Genomic DNA, 23,180 nt, shown 5'->3' on the forward strand with positions numbered 1-23,180 from the left:
CAGGTACAAAGGGCTTTATTCAAATATGTAAAAGAAACAGGTATAATATCTAGAATATAGAATCTATATAAAGTGTTTTCCCACCGTTTGTTAGTTTTGGTTAAAGTCATGATGCCACACACTCCGATACAGTAGGTGGCGGCATGCACCTTTAACGTTGGTTTGTAGTCCGCCAGTAAAATCGAAGAAGAAGAAGAAGAAGAAGAAGAAGAAGAAGAAGAAGAAGAAGAGGGGGGGGGGGGGAGAAGAAGAAATAGCAGTAACCGCGGTTGGCCATTGTTTTTCTCTGGCTCGTATTCTGGCTAACAAAGTGAGGAATATGCGCTCACTTGTCGGACTAATCGCTGTTGTTGTTGCAGCCAGCTTGTACCTGTATTCACTGTCCCTGTACCTTCCTGCGGGACCACGACGACGTCCTCATCCCGCCTCCGACAGAGAACATGTGGCGACAGCGGAGTCCGAGCAGCACACTGACAGCTCCGAGGGACCCGGCAGGTTACTGACGATACTAGCCTTATTAGCTTTCAGCCAGAGAAGATATAAAGTATTTATCTTGTTTATATGTAAGCCTCCACAATATTCAAAGAGGTATTTAAATTGTATGCCACTGTAACGTTACTGTTACTATCGCTAGCTAATGTTAGCATGCTCCCATCTCATCCTCTCTCTCCTTCATACACAGATACACACCTCAACCAGGAATACAGTGATAAACTAACTGGGCAATAATTCAGGATGTCATGGTAGCGTTAAATATTCACATGAATTCTGTATATTAGCAACATTACACAATTGTGTAACATAATAGTGGATTCATCTTTTAACTACTCTTAATGATACAATTACTAAAAAGTGACTGTTCACAATCACATGTTGAGACCAAAGTGAAAAAACTTAAGTTCAAGAGTTAAGTATAAGATAAGATGGAAATGTATTTATCCCGAGGGAAGTTGTTGTGCAGCAGTTGCAGTGCAAAGTAGGAAAGAGTGCAAATATAAAATGTCAAAGGGGCAAGTATAAAACATCAATAAACAGATATCCTAAATATACACAATGCCAAAAATGTCAACAAAGTTAACGGTAAGGATCTTAAGTTGCTCATATGTCAATATACTTCTTGGTGAGTTGCAAATACAGTAGATATACATGAGAAGTGGCATGTGGCTATGTATGCACAAAATCAAATCTCAAGTATAGGTAAGTGTATATGGTTAATTCAAAATGTTCACGATATTGTACATAATGGACCATTAGCCTATGTCCCGTAAATCAGAAAGTTGTAATCCAGAGAGAGATTTGCTCACGATAAACAGTGCAAATCATTGGTCAACAAAACTGTCTAATCTTTATTTGTGTGTGTAAATTTACCAATTGTTTCACTGGTCTGAATTAGTTTATAAGCAAAATTTGATAAACAGAATAGGGCTGCAAATAAACCATTTCCTTATTGCTTAATCTGCCATTATTTTCTCAATTACTAATCATTAATATAAAAAATGTGTGAAAAATGCCCATCCTAATTTCAAAAAGCCCAAAACATAGAGTTGAACAGTTTATAATCACATGTAACTTGGACAGAAATAATAATTATTTTGTTCTAAAAATGTCTTTAACGATCATTTGTCATCTGTCTTTCTACTAATTAATCAACTAGTTTTAGCTCTAGTAAACAATGAAATCTAAACAAATATGTCAGAAATGCTTTAAAACTTCAAATATCATCATGCTTTAATTTACCAGCTCAAAACGCTGATTTTTGTATTTGTTAAATTTTGTTGAATTATATTTGATTACAATGATCTCTTTTGTGCATATTTCTGAACCGTGTCTTTTCATGTCATACACTCTGTATGACGTGATTAACTTGAGTATGGGATGTTCTTGCAGGTTGAAGTTCCCTTCGGACTTGGAGCAGCTGAGGGAACTGGCTGAGCTCCTGCAGTTTTACAAGGCAGAACACACTGAATATGTCCTGCTACTCTTCTGTAGTGCATATCTCTACAAGCAGTCCTTTGCTATTCCTGGATCCTCGTTCCTGGTAAGGTAAAAAAATAGTTTCAAATGTCCTCTGTACTGATGCTGGATAACAAGGCAGACATTGTGAACAAGGCAAAAAGTGGATGTTGACATTTCTTATGCTGGATGTGTTAAAATGTAATTAAAGCAGTTAATTTGATCTTTTATGGGTAAGAATTAGTCACAGCATTTTGGATAAAAATATTCAGCTAACTCAAACAACAAAGGGATGTCAGGCTTGCCTTTTTGCATCAGCCATGCTGCACTCTTGTGACAGTTTTTATTCCCCGCTTACATCAGTTTAATCTGAACTAAGCGTGCCACACCAAGATGAGGCCTCAACCACACACTGCATGCTGGTTAAAGTGACTCTCACCCAACATCTCACACTTAAAACCACTGTTAGATCACAGAGTATTTAGAAACAGTAGATCTCTATGTCAGAGCTGATCATTACACACATATTGATGATTTCTAATAACACAGGCCTTCTCCGCTTTTCGTTGTGCAGAACATACTAGCAGGAGCTATATTTGGACCATATGAAGGGCTGCTGCTTGCCTGTGTGCTCACCACCGTGGGCTCCACCATGTGCTACCTCCTGTCTCAGGCCTTCGGAAAACGCTACATTGTTAACCTCTTCCCTGATAAGGTCTCCATGCTACAGAGGAAGGTAAATCCATGACACCATGTAAATAACTCATTCAAGGCAACAAATATTGAAACTGTATTTGACAACATACAAACTTGTAGGTGTGTAGATCTTCTACATAGAGAGAAAAAGATCTGCACACTGCATATAAATACACTGCGAGGCCTACGTGTCTTCACTTTACTTACACATGATGCTTACAAAGTGCAAAATATGCTCAAGTAAAAGAGTGAAAAGACAAAAGTGTAAGCCGTCATCAGTGTCTTACCAAAGATCTAGGCAAAGATGCTTCTTAAAGTGAGATGTAGAACATGAGGTCTAGAGGAAGACCAAAGAGGAAGTTAATTGGTGTGAGTTAAGAGGATGCAGAGGACAGGGTTAGATGGAGGCACATGATTCGCTGTGGCGACCCCTGAAAGAGAACAGCCGAAAGGAAAAGAAGAAGAAGTAAATATGCAAAGTTATACCACGTGTGAACACAGATTTTGTTTTTGCAGTGTTATTAATCTACACAACACATTATTGTGGTTACTGTCATTTGACACTGGACTTTTTTTTTTTTAATTACAGTATCAGAAACCAATGTGACATAACATTGACACCCAAAAGAGAAATTACAAAAAATAAACATGCATCTACTGTCCCTTCATAGATTGTAACATCTCATTTAAGACAGTGTAGTCCCTCATTCATCCAGGAGTGTTCCATTGTAGAAAAGGTTTCAGTCGTAGTCATCTGGACAATGTTTTCAAATTCAAGACGTTTCGGCTCCCATCCGGAAGTCATTCTCAATTGTGAAAATGGTTCGAGAACTCAGAAATTTAAGCTACTCTGTGTTGCTTAAGCCCTGCCCTCAGGGAGGAGTCTTCCTGAGTGTCTGCTGTTTACTCTGCCAAGTTTCACCTGAAGCTGAACTTCTTGTTTCCATGATGGCCCAGTAATCAGGCCTATTATTTTCTGGCTGCACCTCCCTCATCACTGTTCAGTACCTGATTAGCATATGATTGGCTTGACCATGGTGATAATACACTGTGGTAGTAAACAGTTGGCAAATTGAATCTCAGACCACCATTTCTGTTCAAAGAGGGGTTTTCTTTTTTCACAAAAATGGCTTCTTTGACTCCTCTTTCAAACCAACTCTTCTCTCTACTTAGAATCTCTACCTCACTGTCTTCAAATGAGTGGTTTGTAGCTTTTAGATGCAAATGCACGGCGCTCTGTAATCCTGAGTTAGCGTGTCGTCTGTGCTGATAAAGTCTTTTGTGAAGTGGCTGTTTAGTCTCACCTATGTACCGTTCTTTGCAGTTTTCCTCATTGCATTGAATTGAATAAACTACATTGCTCTGTTTTTGTGTGGGCATCTTGTCCTTGGGGTGAACGAGTTTCTGTCTTAAAGTGTTGGCTGGTTTAAAGAAAACAGGAACATCATGCTGTCTAAAGATCCTTTGTAGTTTTTCAGACAGTCCAGATACATAAGGAATGGAGACACCATTCCTTCTTGGTTCCCTTTTGTCCTGTTTTTTGGCTCTTTTAACTTTGTTGAGAGCCCAAGTAGGATAACCACAGGCTGAGAGAGCTTTCTGGACATGCCTTTCCTCTTTCTTCTTACCCTCTGAGCCGGTGGGCACCTCTTGGGCTCATTTAATATCTCATCTTTATCTCCCAGGTTGAGGAGAACCAGGACTGTTTGTTCTTCTTTCTGCTCTTCCTGAGATTCTTTCCCATGACTCCCAACTGGTTTCTGAACATGTCTGCCCCGATTGTCAACATCCCCATCAACTTCTTCTTCTGCTCAGTCTTCATTGGTAAGCACACATGGATCACCTGATTGACAGCTCGTTAGAGCTGTCAGTAAATGATGTGACGACACACTCTCCACATTCATCATGCTGTACATGTATTCAGGTGGCACAAACTCTAAATCAAAACAACACAGACCATTTTCCATTCTTGTGTTCCCCTGATAAATAACATAAACATTAAAAGAAAAAGGACTTCACATTCACCTAAATCAATAATGAAAAGGCCCATTTAATGGTTGTTCATATTGGGTTGCATGCCAATTAATATGGCATCAAACATATTCGTCCCTCAGTTTCAACGTGTGACTGTGACATTTGTTAATGAGTTTTTAAAGCAACAACTGATAAGTAACAAAGCTTCAAAGTGCAGATTGCCAGACCTATTTTGCTGTCAAACATTCATCCTAATGCATCGCGTTAAGTGTTTATTACGTACCTTCAGATTTGAAGTATTTGTTTTCTGCTTTTTGACAAATTGTCTAAAAATCACAGAAAACATGAATGCATCAATTTAACCAAAAATACCAGATAAAGCTGCAAATAAACCTTCCTCACCACAGTTTTGTTCTTGGTCTGCTTTCGTAGGCCTCCTGCCGTACAACTTCATCTGTGTCCAGACAGGCGTCATGCTATCTGAGGTGTCATCGCTGGATGACTTGTTCTCCTGGGAGCGGCTGCTGCAGCTGCTGGCCATCGCCTGCATGGCTCTGCTGCCCGGTGCCCTCATCCGCCGCTTCAGTCAGAGGCGTCTTAAACTGGATGTCCAGTCGCAAAACGGGCTCATCACAGATAAGAAGGTCCAGTGATTTGTTCTGGGAATGAGTTTGTTCCCTGGCGCTTTCCTTGCCATCTGCCCTCAAGAGTGAATGTATCTAAAGTGTGACTCTTCAGAAAAATTTTGTGCACAAACACTCTCGTGTAAAGGTTTCTTTTATCTGGGAGTGCTTTACTTTTTTCTGGAGCCACCTGGAGATGGAGAGGGATTGCAGCTTTTAAAAAAATTAGACTGGCACAGTGGGATTTGAAGCCAAGTATTTTGTGTTACCAAATATTGGTGTTTCTGTGCCACGATGCCTGTGTGCACAGCATGCACAGTATATGTATATAGATATATGAATGTACAGTAATCATATGGAAAGAGGGAAGGATTTTAAGGAAACTGCTCTTGCACTCAGTTATAAGAGTACTGCTTCAATGTCAACAGCTAGTGTTTCAAGTGCCTGTCCTGTCTGTTTCAAACGTCTACCTCCAACATGAACATGTGGAAATGTTGATGTAAATGTAACAGCCTACCCATGTTTGCAGTGGCCGGATGGTTCAGATAATTTTTGGGTTTGTTTGAATTATTATATTTGTAACTGAAATACTGATTATGTTTGCTGCATATATTATTCAACTTGGAAATTGTATTTTTCTTATTTGACAATCACATTTTGCAATTTTAGAATAAATTGTAATAGATATTATAGGACAATTTTTTTCTATTTTTCAACTCTGAACTATGTTTTTCAAATTGTGTAATTTAGAGACCAGAATTTGGCCTCAGAGTGTCATGTTCAGGAGTCATTTTGAGTAACCAATTTCAAAATGTACAGCCCTGTTTTACGGTGTCATGATATATAATAAGCTGCATTCTCTGTTAAATCAAGCCTTAATATTACTATGAAATCCTCTTTGCTTCCTCCTCTTCCTCCATGTGTCTTTTATACAGTACTGGTCCAGCAGCGTCTACGCTGCACAAAGTGTTGTTTTAAAATTCTTTCTTCATGTTGGTTATGGTGTAAAATGTTATGTCAGCTTTCTGTTTCTTCAAAGATGTGAATTCTTTTAAGTGTAATGCAATTCAGACTTTGGCTGGCACATGTATCGGATTATAAATGATGTGGCATCTTTATTTCAGAGGTGAGAATAACTTTGAAATCATAAAACAGTAAACTTGAAAAACAGTTGTTTTTTTCAGATATTCTTTATTGCTCAGATCCAGGTTGCTCAGCAATACAGTTCACTCACAACTCAAAACAACAGCATGGCTGTTACCAGAAAGGCATGGATCCACAAGATGTATTAAAAATGGATCATTTGTCTGTCCAGCACACAGTCACCGATTACCTTGAGGTGTTTGGGACCTTTTGGCCCATGGGAAATGTAGGACTTGAGGGTTTTGACCTACTGAGGAAACAAAAGGAATCTCCCAAATGGTGAAATGCAGTTAAGAAATGGATCCATGTAAAACCACTACTGAAAGTCTAGTGCTATATGAAGTGTAGTAAATACTGAATCGCCTACAACAGTCTCATGCAATGCATTGTGTTTTCTCATTTAACAACTAGACAGGAAAAAAAAAACACTGCTGTGGTTCTGCATACATCCAACCAGACTTCACTAAATCCTTCCTCAGCTAATCCATAGTTTTTGAATGGTTGTTTAATGCAGAACAAGTTTTATCAGCTTTATTTTTTTAATCTGACCTGGATACCCCCTCCATCCTTCTTTGTATGTCATTCATTTTATGTTGCCATTCTGATTCCCAAATCTGTTCAAAATCCTAGCTAGGACATTTTTCAACCACAATTTAACAGCTAGTATTATTGGTAGTGATCTAACAGGAATGAATATTATAAGCAAAGAATCCCAGCTACTGCTCCAGACTACATTATTAAATCAGTGTAAATGACGAGAAAACTAGATCAACACAAAACAAAACAAAAAAGCCTAAACTATCCAACCACCATGTGATATGACTAACAACACAGTACACCCTCAGTGATGTGTGTAATTGTGGTTTTCTGGTACTGAATATTAATGTCTAGCAACACCCCACAAAACCTATAAACACCAATCCTTGGAAGTAAAAAAAAAAAAAAATCATCTTGACAAGTTTCGCCTCAGATTTCAGTTGGTTTACAAATGTCTCAACAACCAGGATGCTGTGCTGACAACCCCACAGTGAAACCGATCCAGCTTAGAGGGAAACCTGCACTTACTGTATAAAGAGCCAAAACACAAGAGAGACAGAGGTCTGAAGAGTCCTCTGCAACGCGAGAAAAGAGCCTCAACTTCAAAACTGCTCTAAAAAGCTACTGCTGACAGTCAAACACACCATGAGTGACAAACTACAATTTCCAGTGCTACTGTGAAAAGCCGTTTTCTCACTGCGACATGGCCCTACTACAAGGAAGCAGACCATCACAGGAATCATGCATTCAAGTAGAAGCACCGTACTGCATCTGTGTAGGTAAGGTCAGGGTATTTGAATCAGGTCTTGTGAGCTATCATCATCAGTATGAGGTACTGTACCGGCTGTGGGGAGGCTTGCTGAAACTGCCTCAGGCATTGTGTGAGTTTGATAGACCTTTATGTTTTATTTTTAGCACTGCTAGTCTGTGTTCACTGGGACAAAAATGATCCACCTCATCTGATGACAAAAGTCTGCCCTCGAAAAAGGAAAAATCAGCTCTCAACAGTTAAAAGAACTCCAAAGACAAAACACTAACTTTCACTATATCATTCATTTATTTAATTCTTTTTGCCCTACATCGGTTTTAGTAACTAAAGTCAGCCTTGGATTCTGAGAGGTAATTCTGAAATGTACAGCACAACAAAACAAATCAAAATAAAATCGGTAGATTGATGGGAAAACACGTTTAGAGGTCAGTTTTGAGGGAAGCTGTGACGCTCTAAACTTCTCCCACCATCTCTCACAACGCAGGTGCAGACTGGTAAGTGTTATAGAGAGACAGAATACGATGCATTTATGTGTGACTATCGTACATGTTTACAGATATACAGTTATTTTGTCATACACAGTGACATTTCAACGACTAGACTAGAGTTGTTCTACATTCTACACAGAAGACTAAGGTTTTACACCATGTTCAAGAGTCCTGTCAGTGTATTTTTGCAGCTTCGTGTTTTCTTCAAATCAACCCCAGAGTATGCTGTTATCAAATAGAGCTGGTAAGATTGAGTTGGGTTGCTATAAAATTCATTTTTTTCCCCACAAGTGAATAAACTTCATTGTTTTTTTTAAAGTCTAAAAAAAAAAACCTGGAGGTACAGTCGGGAAAAACAGGAGGTACAGTTGGTTAGTTTCTGTTTCTAGCAACTGATTTGTATATTTTTCTTTCTTTGATGGTGAAATCAGTACACAACATCCACATTCAGAACCACTTCGGGCAGGTATGTACCCCTTAGATCCTGCTCTTCATTCCTTTCTAGCAAAATATCAACTTTGAAATCCTTTTCACGTGTATCATTAAGAGGTTGTATGGCGTCCAGGCAAAGATAGTCCAACAGAGTTGACTACAGTTTACAAAGTTTCACTAGTCGGCTGGACCTGAAAAGTTTAGAGATTACTGTAGGTCTTTTCTCTTGTTCTTTTTTTTCATTAAAAAAGAAAATTAAAAACGCTCAAAATGATCAGTTAACAAGGCATACAAAATGTGGAAAAAGGGGAAATGAAAGATTGGACTGAGGTACCCTGAAGCCTGAGGTAGATCACAATACTGACATGCGCACTGTTCACATCCTGACCAAAGTTAACACGGTGGTTCACTTTACTGTTCTCCTATTTTTTCAGGTTTTTATTTATATTATTATTCATAGTCTAGTTTTCAAGAAAATAAACACTTCCCTTCAAAATAATATGGCAGTGTCCCACTGAGGAAAAAAAGAAAAGGACTTTGTTTTCTTTTTGTTTCTTATCAATAGCTCTCATCACAAAATAGGAAAAAAATAGATTCATAAATATTACTCTCTCTTTTTATATATATATACACACACACACTTGCGCACGCGCACACACACATACACACACACGGAGGAAGCTGTGCGTATTGGCAATAACCTTGCGTCTGGAAGATGAAGCTGATGGGTGATGTCTGAAAGGTGACAAAATAAGGCAACAAGCTTCCATGGTCTCCGAAGTAAAGCACAAAGGGACACCAGGACCTGCGTGTCCAGCGTACTCACAGAGCAGCAGGCCAGCTCGCCAAAATAAAACTAAAAAGTTAAAAGAAAAGAGCGAGAGTGAGAATGACAATCTGTGTGTCTGTGCCTCTGGCCCGGCCTGCTGGACACGGCAGGGGTGATATTTCTAAAAAGGCTGCATATCGTACATTCACAGCTGTCATGCCGTTTTAGAAAGCTCCCTGACAAGAGATGGGTTAAAGCCAAACGCGGCTGCGGTCACGTTTGCGGTTGTGTGTGTACCACAGGTCATACAGTGCCTCCCCATAAACCCCCAAATCACCCCCACCCTCTAACCCAAAACTTTTCCTCACTGCCACTCCACACACCACGAGTCTGCACCCTCCCACCCCACCCTCCCTTAACACCCCGTCCCCTTTCTGGGCCCTCAGCTCACATTTTGTGTTGGCCCTCATGACGTCCTCATAAGGCAGAGCGTGTGGCGGTGCACATCCAAAATGACTGGTCGCATGTTAACAAGCAAATGTGCACCATTTTGTTTTGTTTTTTAAAACGTCAATTTTTGCTCTGAGCATTATCGAAGGAGAATGCCTTAAGAGACATTCTTTTGACTTTTTTTTATATTAGGACAACAAGCATGAATGTAGTTATAGTCTACTGTACAGCATGGGAGAGTGATACCAGTTTACTGGTAAAACAAAACAAAAAAAAATCCCTCTGTTGCATTTAACCTCTGTTCTGTTGAGCAAAAGTGGCAGTCAGTTCAATGTTATCAAAAGGCTACGGAAAAAAAAGTGTTTCTTGACAACAAATAAACATGATGCCAGATGAGAGAGAGTGATGAGAAAGAGAAGCAGAAGTTAGCAGAAAATGAAGAAATAAAACAAATAAAATAAGTGTAGCATCTATTATGAATGGTGAGAGACATTTCAAAGGGACGTTATCTTTTGCGTTGGCACACACACAGGCTTGTTACAAAGACTCAGAACCATTCACCATATTTACTTATAAGGGTTTTCTTTTTTGATTTTTGATTTCAGTGGCCTATAATAATGTGAACAAACAAGGGAAACCGCTTTGTGTGGCTGTCACAGCCCAATCAATCTCTGGAACTAGCAAAATATTAAAAACTACACCAAGTCGTACTGTCATTTTGATAGAAAAATAACAGCGCATACTCTCAGTGTGTGTCAATATACTTTTCTACTCTGTATTAATACTGCTAAGGATATTTAATCTTGCAATCTGAATATCATCTTAAACTCTTGTGAGAGAAGGTGTCCATTGTCACTTGCTCTCCCTCTAACCCAAAACATCAATCACAATGCTTCATATATGCTCGTGTTAATACAGCTTTATCCGTTTGTTAGGCCTATGTTAGTCCAACTAAAGAGATAACGTTATGCAGGGCGACATACTATTTCCTGTTGACCTTTTTAACTGACAACAGTTCCCAAATTCTCTGCCATTTCCACCTTTCTTTTAGATTTTTTTGGTCTTTTTAATATATTATATCAGTACGGTTTCTCCCACTCTATCTGCTCTCACAGGGCTGGCAGTGCACACAATGCCCTCAGCCTTTGGCTCTCACTTGTTTCCCCCCTAGTGAAGTTCTTTGGTTTTGATCCCGGTGCTGCTGGTCTGCCCTGCATGTCCCCCTTGGCCTTGGCCTTGGCCTTTGTCTGGGTAGGTCTCTGTCCGTTTGGGAGGGCTACATTCATTTGCTGGCGCCCACTGGAGACACCCCGCTGGTCACTTGGCGTGGTGCGGTGACACAGCGGCGCCCTGCTGGTGCTTCTGTTCCTGCTGTTTGACCTGCTGAATGATCTCCCGGATCTTCCTTTGTGCAGTCTGTTGGAGAGGCATCACATGCAGGACGAGGTGTTAATTGATACATGGCAAGGTGTCCACATGAAAATAACGGAAGGATAAAGGGAAGGACCACCACAATGTTAAAAAAATGTGAAAAATAAAAATGATTTATTTATTTTGATCCCATATCTAAAATGTATCTGTGATAAGACTGTTGTGCAGATATCTGTAAAGTTTCTATGAATTGCAAAGCATCAAGAGGGGTGAGTCGGACTGCGAGGGTGGATGAATTGTATGTTTGTTTGTTTGTTCTTTTTCATTTGTTTTGGAATGGTGTAAATATAATAAAAATAATAAGTTGGTCACAAAAAATATATATAGAAAAAAAGAAAATAATGAGCTCTTGCTGAATTCAAATCATCATCCATTTTGACAATGCACCTTCTGTATATCTATGACTCCAAGACATGAACGTTAACAAAATAACTGTTCAGCATCTAAGTTCTTGACCGTGGATATATACATTTGACAAAACAATCCCAACTCAAGGTCCACTTACTGACTTTGTCTGGAGCTTTCAACCATTTCACACAGTCTTCATCATTGGATGGAGTTTGCTGAGTTGTCACGTAGATGATTCTGCTGACATGCAAGCTCAGTAGCTGTTATGAGTTCATCCATAGCACCTTTACTGAGCTAATTTGTAAAAAGATCCATCTCCATGACAGCTGAACAAACTGTATACACTGAAAAAGACCTTGTGATAGGGTTGAAAGCTCCAGTAAAATCTAGTACAGTAAGTGGACATCAGCAAACTAATCAGCCCAAATAACTGAAAACACCTGTGTTAGTTTACACCTTGTTTTGCGTACCTGGCTGGCAAAGAAATGCCCACTGATTTTCACAAAGACCTCGTCGTTCTCGTCTGGAGTTTGGTCCCGCGGTACGATGACCTCAGCGCTCGTAAGGTTCTGCAGCTCGTTTACCTGGAAAAAAAGACTCCAGAGATCATCATCTTGTTTTGAATTTCACCTCCAGCCTCACTTTACAAAACACACTGACAGCCAAAGTATCAAATTATGGTAAACTGAAAACACACACCAGGTGCTGTTGGGTGTACAGTAATCACTGGTGTGGAGCACCCTTACAGATAATTTACTTAAGTAAATGCACTTGTGTTCAAATGTCGTAAATATAATAATACTAATAATACTACTAATAATAGTAGCTCATTTTAATAAAAAGTTGCTGAGATACTTTTTTATTAAAGAGATTGTTGTTAGAGCTGTTTTTTTTCATGAGAGTTCAAACTACAGTCTTCTGGGTGTGAAGTGGAAATGAAAAATTAAAAAGCTGAACAAAGAACATTTTTCTCTACTTTGCCGACTAACTGTTACGGTTACATTTGGCCAAATATGTCTGATACTTATGGAGATCCCACCTGTAACGACTGTGCAGTTAATAATTTACACAGTAAATGCAATTTAAGCATCAACTCACCGTCTTGCCGCCTTTACCGATGACCCTGCCGGCTGCAGTTGAGGGAACCTTGATGTGCGTCTCCAGTTTGACCTCCTCCTTTGCTGAGAAGAAGTTCTCCTCTTTCAGCTTCCCAAATATCCGACCTTGGGCCTGGAATACAGAGGAGGGTATGAGGCAAGGAGAGACTGGGGAAAATGGGGGGACACAGTGATCCACTGATGTTTACTATAATACAGGATAAATTAAACATTCATGTTTTGTTTTTTTACATGTATCAATTTTAAGAAGCAATCTTCAAAATGGTTGCATATAATTTCAGCATCCAATCATGACATTTTAATGCATATTCATAAACACATTCATAGTGTCTTTACCTTAAACTGAGCCTCTGGGGTTCCAGTAATGATAACCATCCTCTCAGTAACATCTGGGCTCTCAGCTGGGGCAATCTGCCACACACATACAGAAGGGTTATAGAGACAAATAAGGAGAAAATATGGTCAAAAGCTGGTGATCTTGCTCTGTGGTCACACAATGCATGTAACCAGTGAATCATCTGAGTCTGCAAATTCCTACAATTACATGAATCGCCTTAGATTACGTCATGAGAATTCATTGACCAGTTGTCCCACCTCTCCAGACGGGGCTTTCTGAAATGCTCAGCTCACTAGTCATCTCCTTTTTTATTTTTGTTTTTGACCATGAATAACTGACAGCCTCAGATGTGGTCCATGAAGTGCTGCTGACTCAGCCAGCACTGACTGCCATCTTGATAACTTCACCTTAATGCTCGATGTTACCCTAATGTTAAAAATGTGCGTTTAACTCGTATTTGAGGACTCAACCCTACACGTTGATCAGAGGCGGTTTGACCACCACTCTTTCCCCCTCCTAACTGAAGTCAGCACCCTATTGACGCTGGCAAACCCACCTTGATGGAAGCTCCAGCGAAGTGGGCGAGTTGTTTGATGTGCTGGCCCTTCTTGCCGATCAGGGCCCCGACTGCCTGAGTTGGAATAAAGAGGTAGACAACCTCCTGTTCTTGAGCCTGTTGCTGAGAAGAAGAAAAAGAGCACACAAAAAATATATCTTACTAAACTTTTACTTAACTCAACTGCTGGTGGTGGCAGAGAAAAACATTCAAAACTGCTTTAAATAGCCACAGACATTTTGAATTAACTCGTCAGATACTTGAAGAGCAGCCGAAAACGATGACACCACATGCAAGGAAAGCTAAATTCAGCTCTCTTCAAGGGTTTTCTCTCTGGGTAAACATCTCGCTCTGGCTGGGTCTGAACGGAATATTTCCTATTAAGGCCGATGGTTGCCCTATGTTTTTGTTTTTCTTAGCATGGTAACACTCATGTACTCGAGGTTTACAAAGTGAATTTTTACGAGCCACAGGACAACTCTGGGCTGAAAAGTCCCCATCCAGAAATATTTGTGGTGTTCTGGTGACTGGGTGATGGTACGCAGGAATGCCAGACTCGCTGTTCGACATAGACGCTGACTGAGAGGTTGTCATGGCCTGTTATTTATGTCTCTCTCGCTATTAGTCTTATATCTTTTTTCTTTACACTGTGGCAGCCCCTCCCATGTATACCACAAGTCACTTGCAAAGAGAGACTTTCCTCAGCACAGATGTCTTAGAAAACACACAAAGTTTGAGGCTTTTCCTAAGCTTCTTGTGTGCAAAAAAAAACGTGGCTTTAAATGCCCTCAACTATTACAATAATTATCTAGCATCACAAAAAATGTAAGTCTCTGATCACCAAGGCAGCACTGACTGTAGTGCAGATTTTAGGGAACATACTGAGTGCTGGTGGGGGATGGCACTTGCTGGAGGAACCCCGTACAGGCCACTGAGTTGTGAAGAGTGACTCTGAAAGTGAATTGACAAGCAGACCGATCAGATGGTACGTATACACACATTCATACACACATGCACGTACACAACTCAAGCTGTTATTAGGGGGAATTTTAGGGCATAAACTCACAGTGAATCACACACTAACTTTCTTGACTATGAAGCACGCAAATACATTCTCACACTCTGTCTCACAACACTTTGGCTTGACCTCGTCAGGCAATGAGTGGAGACTTTGTTTTACAGACAAACTGACTCATCTCTGGAGAAGATGGGGGAATTCTGGTTGTTTCAAACTGTATACAGCATCATACAGGAAGACCTGAGTCAACACAGTATTGTTTTTTCAAAAAGCACTTCAGGGGGAACCTGGTTTACCAAGTGTTGGAAACAAATTGCTTTATCAAGTCAAAACTAATCCCTGCAGGAGCTGCACATTGCTAAGCTGTGTGGGTAAAACCCACAGTGGTAAAGTCATTCTAAAAGAAGCATTTTTAATCTTTTTTTCACCACCTTTTATGGTTGTGTGCAGTTAAAAAAAGAGCGCACTGTACTCACTAAGAATGGGTTGTATGCTGCTGGTGCCACTGGGGGCACTGCACCACGTGGTCCAGCAGCAGGGGGCAGCACCGGCAGACCAGAGGAGAAGATGCCCAGAGCGTTCAGGTTCAAGCCTGGGATCAGGTTGGCCTGTTGCTGTGCAGAAGAAGAGAGGCAGAAGCAGATTTTAGTCACGACTTGAACTACATTTGGATTTAATTGAGGCTCATTATTTTTATATCAGTTTAAACAGATTTTAACTCGGATTTTACGTCCCCAGGCATCCAAAAGTTACGTTTCCTGCTGCAAGAGGACGCTGACTACTACAGTTTACAGTAAAAAAAGATCGTTCTGCAGTGAGCACAATCTAGAAAATCAACTGCTAATAAGAGGTAAAGATAAAAAAATGAGGAGAAAATGCAAGTGACTCCTTCCAAGTAAGTATAAATCTTACCTGTTTTTTAATAACAACTAAACACCAATAATTTCCAAAAATGTTTAAATCAAAGATCCTTGATTCAGTCTGACTGCGAATGGGTTCACAAAAAAGAACCTAACTGTTGTTTTTCTCTACATCACCATTAAGGTAAGAAAGTTAAATATGTCCTGCCAAATGTAACGTGTTGAGCTGAGACAAGCAGTCAGCAACAGTTCTGACAAACAAGTAATTTTTTAAATCATTAATGAAGCAAAAATACTAAACATTCCCTGGTTGCAGTTTCTCAAATATAAGTATTTGTTGCTTTTCTTTGTTTTCTGTTATGCTAAATTGAATATATTTGGATTTGGATTGTTGTTCGTTTGAAGATGTCAACTTGTGCTCTGGGAAACAGTAACAGGCATTTTACACTATTTCATATGCAAAACTATTAATCAATTTACTGAGAAAATAATCAGATTAGTTGCAGCCCTTGTTGTGTGAACTCCATTACATAAAAGTGCTTTTATTTGTGTATTTCGTCACTACCGAGTGAAAACCATGTATCTCCAAATTTGGTGATTTTGTATTTTCAAATAAAATGGATCGAGTGTTCCTTTATGGGTGGAGGAAATTCTCCTACTTCTTTAGCTAGTTAAACCATTAAAAAAATACCACTGGACCATCTGAAAAATGCACTGTCACAAAGCCGAAAACAGGGCTGTTTTTCTTAGCTCAACCATGTACCTTCAAAAGTTGACAGGACAGTTTGCTGTTGTAACAGCATGACAAAAATATTTCTCCCTCAAAGTCAAGTCAGCTATTCTGGTTTCATGGCCGTGACATGACACGCGGTCTCCTTTCACTTCCTTGTTCCCAGAAAGCTTTGTGTGTAATATCCACAGTGTCACGCTAGATGGCCCTCACCGCTTACTGTAGAGTCAGCGCTCAGCCCGACAGGTGCCAGAACTGCTCTCACCAGCCAGAACAATTTAACCGCATGCTGCGTTGATACTTCTTGTGATGATTATTTCTGAGCCATTATTTGGACAATCAAAAATGAAGGAGAAAATTGGCAGCTCATTTGAAAGTAGCAAAGAAAAAACAGATATACTGGGATACTGATTCTCTCCACAAGGAACTGCTGTTCATCATAAAGAGCATCATCACGGTGGATACAATCACTTTATCAGCATTCATCTCTGCATTAATGCAATTCAATAGGGAGTGTGTGATATCATCACTATCTCTCTTCCTCTGAGGTTGACCTCTCTGGCTGCAGCACTGGTGATGTCATCAGGGCAGTGTGAAAGAGGAGCTGGGCGAGAGAGAGGCCTACCGATATCAGATGGATGCTGGGAAACGCAGTGTGTTACAGCAGGAACACAGACAAACACAGCGGGGTAGTGAGCGTGAGTCAGAGGCTCTGTGGAACTGGCGCACACACACACACACGTACACAGACACGCTGTGCTCAAACACCCGACTCACTGATGAGATATTCAGTGATTGTTTACTGTTATCCATTTACCAAGCAGACAACAAGGGGTATTACAAATGCTGGTGGTAACCTGTACTGAATGGGGAGGTGATGTTATCCTGCCGTATATCATCACTCCTCTCCGTTGTTCACCTGTCAGTCTATGTGAGTCAACCTGAGATCATAACCAAACACACACACACAGTGTGTGCTGCAGATGGTAACTATGGAGCTAATTTCTTACCAAAACTTAACAAACAAACAAAATCTGTTTTACAAATGTCCTGCGATTCACTAACAAACAGTGTGGTTTGCAAATACAAAACACCATTAACAAATTAATGCATTTTGTTTTGCAAATACAAAACGTACCTATCAAATACATACCATATTTCTAATGCATCATGCTTCAGAAACAAATGCAGCATGTCTTACAAGTACAAAAAACTATATCCTACAAAGACAAAAAAATATCGATATAAGACTTTTGGTACAATCTTTCTGCTTTGATTGTGCTGAGGATTTTCTCACAAATGTGCTGAGTAACTGGCCCTCCACAACAGCAGGTGGCGCTATGAGTCAATTGAAACGTGCCAGGAGGTTGAGCAGAGCATTAGTTTGTTAATGGTGTTTTGTATTTGCAAACCACACTGTATTTGTCAGTGAATTGTAGGGCATTTGTAAAACATGATTTGTTTGTTAGGTTTTGGCAGGAAATTAGCTCCATAGTTAACCTTTAAGCTCGGCTTACGTTTATAGCAGCAATGTCATTCTCGTAGGCTTCCCTCAGTTTCTTTGTGATCTCCGCCTCGGCTTTACAACACGCCTCCAAGCTGCCCTTCACCGTGATGGTCCTCTCAGGGTTGTAAATGGTTAAGTCTTGTAACCTGCAAGGGAAGATCATACACACACACACACACACAAATTAGTAAATGCATATGCAACTACAAATACAGAGAACAGGCACACTCATATTCCGCTCACATATTTTCTCAGAAGGTGGAGGTGACTGATTTGTGTTGATCTAACTTAACTATTATTGAAGGCTGTATCAACATCAATAACTGACATTAAAATATCTTGCTTAGCTAACAGGCAATTTAGCACTGTATTTCCATTAAGTTAGAGGACTCACAACACACATTTAAAAAAAAGCATGGTCAAAACTGAAGCAGCAGAGGCAGAGATAGTCTGCCTCCAAAAACACTGGTTCCTACACTTCCCATAATGCAACTCGATAGGGTTTCAATATGCCGCATTCATATCATATGGGACAGATGGTAGAGATGGAAAAGATTCCTGTGTTAACGACTCAATCATGTCATCTGACAACTTGAGACGGTTGTTTGATGACAGAGTTGGTTGCGTGCAAGTTAAATATACAGCGCATTAAAATATAACATTATATCCATTAATTGTGGGTTTAATTACATTGAACGACAGACTTTGGCTGATGTAAGACATTTTCGTTTGCTTGATTTGCAGACACTTCTGTGTTAAGTCAGATATATCAGAGCATTCAGAAAAATCTGATTTGCCTAGTCGTAATTAATGACTTGGATGTTGATGTGAACGCTATTTGGGAAACAGTAGTTTGCAAAGCAGATAAACCTGATGACATCCTCAGGGTCCCAGAAGACACAGAAGGTATTGTACAACACTCTTCACAGGCTAAGTACTCCTCATGATGAGTAAACTCATCTTTATGTGTAAAATCGGTGCAGTACCCCTTTAAGTAGAGTCAATGTTATTTATAATATCACAAATCACAAATTTGCCTCAAGGGCCTTTAAAAACCTAGTTTGTGGGGACGTGTATACAGATGAAATGGATTCATCCATCTTTGCTTATAATTATTTGAAGAGAAAAACTTTTCACTAAAAAGATTAGTGTAAAAACACTGCAGCAAGATATTTAGCTTGATCTTATCACTTGTGCAACAGCCAAATCATGACTCAAACTGTCTCAAATTAAACCACAGTTACCATGGAAGTTGGACAAATGATAACTTTCAAGCAGAACCAATCTATTCTCTCCTCTGTGTCGGTGGACGTGGAGGACACTTTGACAGGATTTCAAGGAACCATCAAAATTGCCTCTTCTCAAAAGCACCCTCTCCTTCGCTCTTCGTCTCTCTCTCTCCTTCTCTCTGTCTCTTTCTCAAGGCTCATTACATCCTCAGAGCTCATAGAGACAGAGCAATTCATTAGCCCTAAATGAATGGAGGTTGGTGAGCACGGTTCGCTAAATGGGGTGTAACCACCACCTCTGTAATATCATGTTCTGGAGTGAAGGAGCTGTAATTAACTCCTCACATTTGTTATATAACAACTCAGTAAAGTGAAACCACATGCTGGGAAAGCTGTTGGAGAAAGGTGTGACACCAAGAAGTTGAAATCACTGCCTGTTGTTTGTGCATTGGTTAAATTGGGAATAGTCTAAACAGTCTTTGAAAGTATAAATGCTGCTGTTCGACAATGCCACAATCCAGTGTGTATTTGTTTTCCTGAAGGTGCTAGTAGACGGAAGCAGCGAGGAAAGGCAACTTACGAGGAGATGGTAATCTTGGTCCCTGTCTCCTCCTCGATCTTCTTCAGGTTGCGGCCCTCCTTCCCAATCAGCCTGCCCACAAGGCTGTTGTGGGCGAGTATTTTCAGAGGGATGTCCTCCGTCCTACACACACAAACACACACACACACACAGGTTAGGCGAGATGATAGAAGATAAGTTTCGCTGAGTGTCATTGATGTGGTGTGAGGAATGTTATGGTGTGATGGAGATGAACAGGAATGTGGATAGTTGCCCAGCTGGAAGTGCTGCTGTAAGCACCGGGCACAATGTTAAGACACGAGCCATTTATTTAGTGATGTGTACGTGATGGTTCCTTTGTGGTTTTTACATATTTTAACAGATAAAAAAGGAAATCAATTTAAACCAGTTTTGTAGCAGAGGTTTTGAATTCATGCACCCAAAAGTTGTTGTGACAAGAGTTTCGACACAAAATGCTTCTGGTAACAGAAGGTGAAAAGAAAAACTGGGTGAAAACAAATATGATCTGCTGATAATGTGCTGGAGTCCCTCTAAGCAAGTGAAAACAGTAAAACTGCAGATTTTCTCCTGCATTGTTTGTTTTTCTAAATTTAATTTACATCAGTTTTTCGTCACCAAATGAAAACCTGATAAGTTCCTGGATTCTTAAGTTTAATTCCTCATAATTTCCTAATATTTTCCTTGGATGTTTCCTGGAAAGAACCATATAAATTGGCAGTAATTATAGGTAAAACAGTGACAGTGTTCAAAGTGTTGTTGAATTTAATTAACTGCTAAACTAGCATAACCTGTCACAACTGAACATGCAAAAGTGTAAAATTTGTCTACAGGCAAGCATGCAATTTAACATACATGAAGAATAAAGTTTCTAATAATAATGTTGCTTGTCAAAGCCAAAATGAAGGACATATGTTCATATCAAACAATCAAATGAATCAAATGTTACATCTTGTTTATCTAAAAGTGTCACAGTTGAGAACTGGTATTCTTCCTCTTGCTATTGAGGTTGGCAGATTTAAAAATATTCAGGAGGGAAACTGGTTGTGCAGGCTGTGTAATTTGGGTGAAGTGGAAAGTGAGTCCCACTTTATTTTGTACTGTACAAATTATGATGATTTAAGAGACTTAATTTCCCATGAAATGGCTCGACAAAACCCTGAAGTATTCTGGTGTACAGATGGTGTTTGAATGGTTGTTTAATTTTGATGTTTAAGTCTCTAACTTTGTCTCAAAAACCTGGAAGAGGAGGCCAGATGAACTATTTAACTATTTATTCTGATTTCTCCAGTATTATATAGTAAATGTTTTTTTGCTTTTTGGTTCATGAATTTTTTTTTGTAGACAACAAAGGCCTGAAGATTTGATTGTGAAAGTCATTCAGTTGGCTGGGCATAGTTCTATGCATGACACAATAATAAAAGCTTTATTCATTTATTAATTCAATTAATTATAACTTATGCCAAATTACATAGTTCTTTCCAGGAAACTTTCATGAAATTAGTAGAAAATAACATATTTATAACACTATATTTCTGCTCTGTGGGACAATTGTGGGGTGTCAGTGTGAATTAAGGTTGTGGTGGGGTATGGTGGAGGATAACCAGATGCTGGGGGTTTCTTTTGGGCTGGGTCACAGACTTGGTGGTGGTGTGTGTGTGTGTGTGTGTGGGTGGGTAGGGGATGGGGGCAGCAGGTCGGGGCATGTTATAATCTGTGAGTGTTGATCTTTGCTGTAAAGTGAAGTTAGTTTGGGGTGAGCTGTGGGGCAGGTATGGGGAGATGACAGTGTTGTGGGTTTAGAGGTGGTTTGGGTTTCACTGGGTGTTGGGCCTACTTGGTGAAATTACAAGGTGTGGAGCAGCTGAGGAGACAGGTTTATTTCTGCAGGTGTGGCACCCAGGAAGGGTAGGGCGGTGACACGCAGTAGAGGTATGGTTTAACAGATTGAGGTGGATGAGACCATATGACTGATTTATTGTTGTTACATTACATGTCATAAATTTGACAGATGCTTTTGACTACAGCGACTTACAACAACTGCATTCAAACCCAACAGGAACAAGAGCTAGATGTTTTGAGCTGTCTTGTCTTTTTGCTGCCTTCCAAGTGGGTTTTTAATTTAGAGGAAAATATTTTGCATTTAAAGCTACAGCCCACTTACTACTGTTTCCATATGGTTTACGTTTATCTCAATCATTTCGTAATGCACGCTGGTGTAATTAGATTTATTTGAACCCATTTTCTTCATTTCCAAACATTAATGAACAGTTGGACATTTTGGGAAATACGGTTATTTGCTTTCTTGCAGAGAGTCAGATGATAAAATTGATACCACTCTCATGTCTGTACAGTAAATATGAAGCTACAGCCAGCATTGATTAGCTTCAAAGGTAACAACATCAGCCTACCAGCAACTGTAATGCTCACAAACTAAAACATAAAACAACAAATGGTTGTTTTTACACTTATGTTTTTGTACACATGAAACAAGATATAGCCAGGCTAGCTGCAAGAGGTTTTTTCACCAGCAAGAGGTGAAAACGTGTATTTGGACCCAATGCTCAAGTTTTTACATGCATTCAATAGCTTTAATCATCCCATCCAGCAGCCTGAAATATTCTGTGGTTCAAAGGGAGACCACACTGATACAAAACACTGGGCACCAGAAACAACCGACAAAATAAACAACCGTTGACACAACTAATTTAAGCGTGATGAAGCAAATGTCTTTTTCTAGCCTTTGTATCTCCAACAACATTGACTGTGCGCTCACATCACCATGGGTAATGTAGCTCCCTCGACAAACAACACACTTAAAAATAAATGAAGGCAAACACTGGTATTATGTGTTAAAGGTGGGTGTTGATGCTCAGATCCAGCAGAAGCTCAAAGAGTTTAAAAGGTGCAGTGTCTTGTTAAAAGTGTCAAGCCCAATTAGACATGTTGGCCTCGTTTCTTAAATGCTAAGCTGCGATCACGTGTTAGCCTATGTGAGTGTGTCGTGTGCACTGTGTTTACTGTGTTAGTGGTCCAAGCGAGAGAATGCACAGTGAGATTAAAAGGTGTGCAGGCAGGTTAAAGGATAAGATTATAGCCCTGCAGACATTATGGCTAATCTCCCTGCGGGAGTGTATACATGCTCTGCATAAGCACATCTGAGTGTGTTTATATGCACATTTATGAATGTTTAAGTATGTTGAAGTGCAGACTCACGTCTTGGTCTCGTTGGCCTCCTTCTGCATGATGTCCAGGATCATGCGGCAGGCGGAGGAACAGCCCTCAGGAGTTGAGTGGATGGTGATGGGCTTTTCTGCTGCACCTGCATTTTCCTTCCGATGAATGTCCACCCTGAGAGAGAGAGAGAGACAGACAGAGGGATGAACACAACATAGAGAAGGACAGAGACAAGTAGAAGTAGAAGAAAGTAAAATCTACTTGCATTGCGTACTAATCAATAATAAAGTTTGTTATATTGTGCCTTATAGACCGAAAGAACACGAAGAAAGAAAGTTAGTGCTGTAAAGAGAAGAAATAACTTAAGAATTGGATGGTGTTTTTCAAAAAAGAAAAATATAAGGCAACAGTAAACATGCCATCTTCTACCGATGAATACTTTGGGCTACTCATTTCCA

The 23,180-nt window shown here is 39.8% G+C and overlaps 2 protein-coding genes across 5 annotated transcripts in view; one reads left to right on the forward strand and one right to left on the reverse strand.

Moving 5' to 3' along the window:
- Nucleotides 1-206: 206 nt before the first annotated feature.
- On the forward strand, nt 207-6,416 carry tmem41aa (transmembrane protein 41aa). Its single transcript, XM_044217952.1, has 5 exons — nt 207-495; nt 1,888-2,038; nt 2,528-2,689; nt 4,335-4,473; nt 5,056-6,416. Exons 1-5 carry the CDS (start codon nt 320-322, stop codon nt 5,274-5,276), a joined length of 849 nt encoding a protein of 282 aa, XP_044073887.1. The 5' UTR covers nt 207-319; the 3' UTR covers nt 5,277-6,416.
- A 1-nt stretch (nt 6,417) lies between these two features.
- Nucleotides 6,418-23,180, reverse strand: part of igf2bp2a (insulin-like growth factor 2 mRNA binding protein 2a) — a 51,080-nt gene continuing 34,317 nt past the window's right edge. For 3 of the 4 annotated variants that reach the window (XM_044217945.1, XM_044217947.1, XM_044217948.1), the window contains 10 exons: nt 22,762-22,896; nt 19,549-19,671; nt 17,750-17,885; nt 15,119-15,256; nt 14,507-14,575; nt 13,625-13,747; nt 13,068-13,142; nt 12,712-12,843; nt 12,084-12,197; nt 6,418-11,250 (listed from right to left, as the gene is read on the reverse strand). In XM_044217945.1, coding sequence (XP_044073880.1) covers nt 11,152-11,250; nt 12,084-12,197; nt 12,712-12,843; nt 13,068-13,142; nt 13,625-13,747; nt 14,507-14,575; nt 15,119-15,256; nt 17,750-17,885; nt 19,549-19,671; nt 22,762-22,896 — 1,144 coding nt within the window. In that variant the 3' untranslated portion in view covers nt 6,418-11,151. The remainder of the gene's footprint in view (nt 11,251-12,083; nt 12,198-12,711; nt 12,844-13,067; nt 13,143-13,624; nt 13,748-14,506; nt 14,576-15,118; nt 15,257-17,749; nt 17,886-19,548; nt 19,672-22,761; nt 22,897-23,180) is intronic. The other variant, XM_044217946.1, reaches the window with a different exon arrangement.

Source organism: Siniperca chuatsi, linkage group LG12, assembly GCF_020085105.1.
Source record: "Siniperca chuatsi isolate FFG_IHB_CAS linkage group LG12, ASM2008510v1, whole genome shotgun sequence".
Lineage (NCBI taxonomy): Eukaryota > Metazoa > Chordata > Actinopteri > Centrarchiformes > Sinipercidae > Siniperca > Siniperca chuatsi.

Excerpts from the sequence above, each read along its gene's own strand:
- tmem41aa (XM_044217952.1), top strand. The coding sequence starts at position 320 with ATGCGCTCACTTGTCGGACTAATCGCTGTTGTTGTTGCAGCCAGCTTG. Across the intron at positions 2,039-2,527 it reads TTCCTGGATCCTCGTTCCTG|AACATACTAGCAGGAGCTAT; the intron begins GTAAGGTAAAAA and ends TTCGTTGTGCAG. Across the intron at positions 2,690-4,334 it reads TCTCCATGCTACAGAGGAAG|GTTGAGGAGAACCAGGACTG; the intron begins GTAAATCCATGA and ends TTTATCTCCCAG.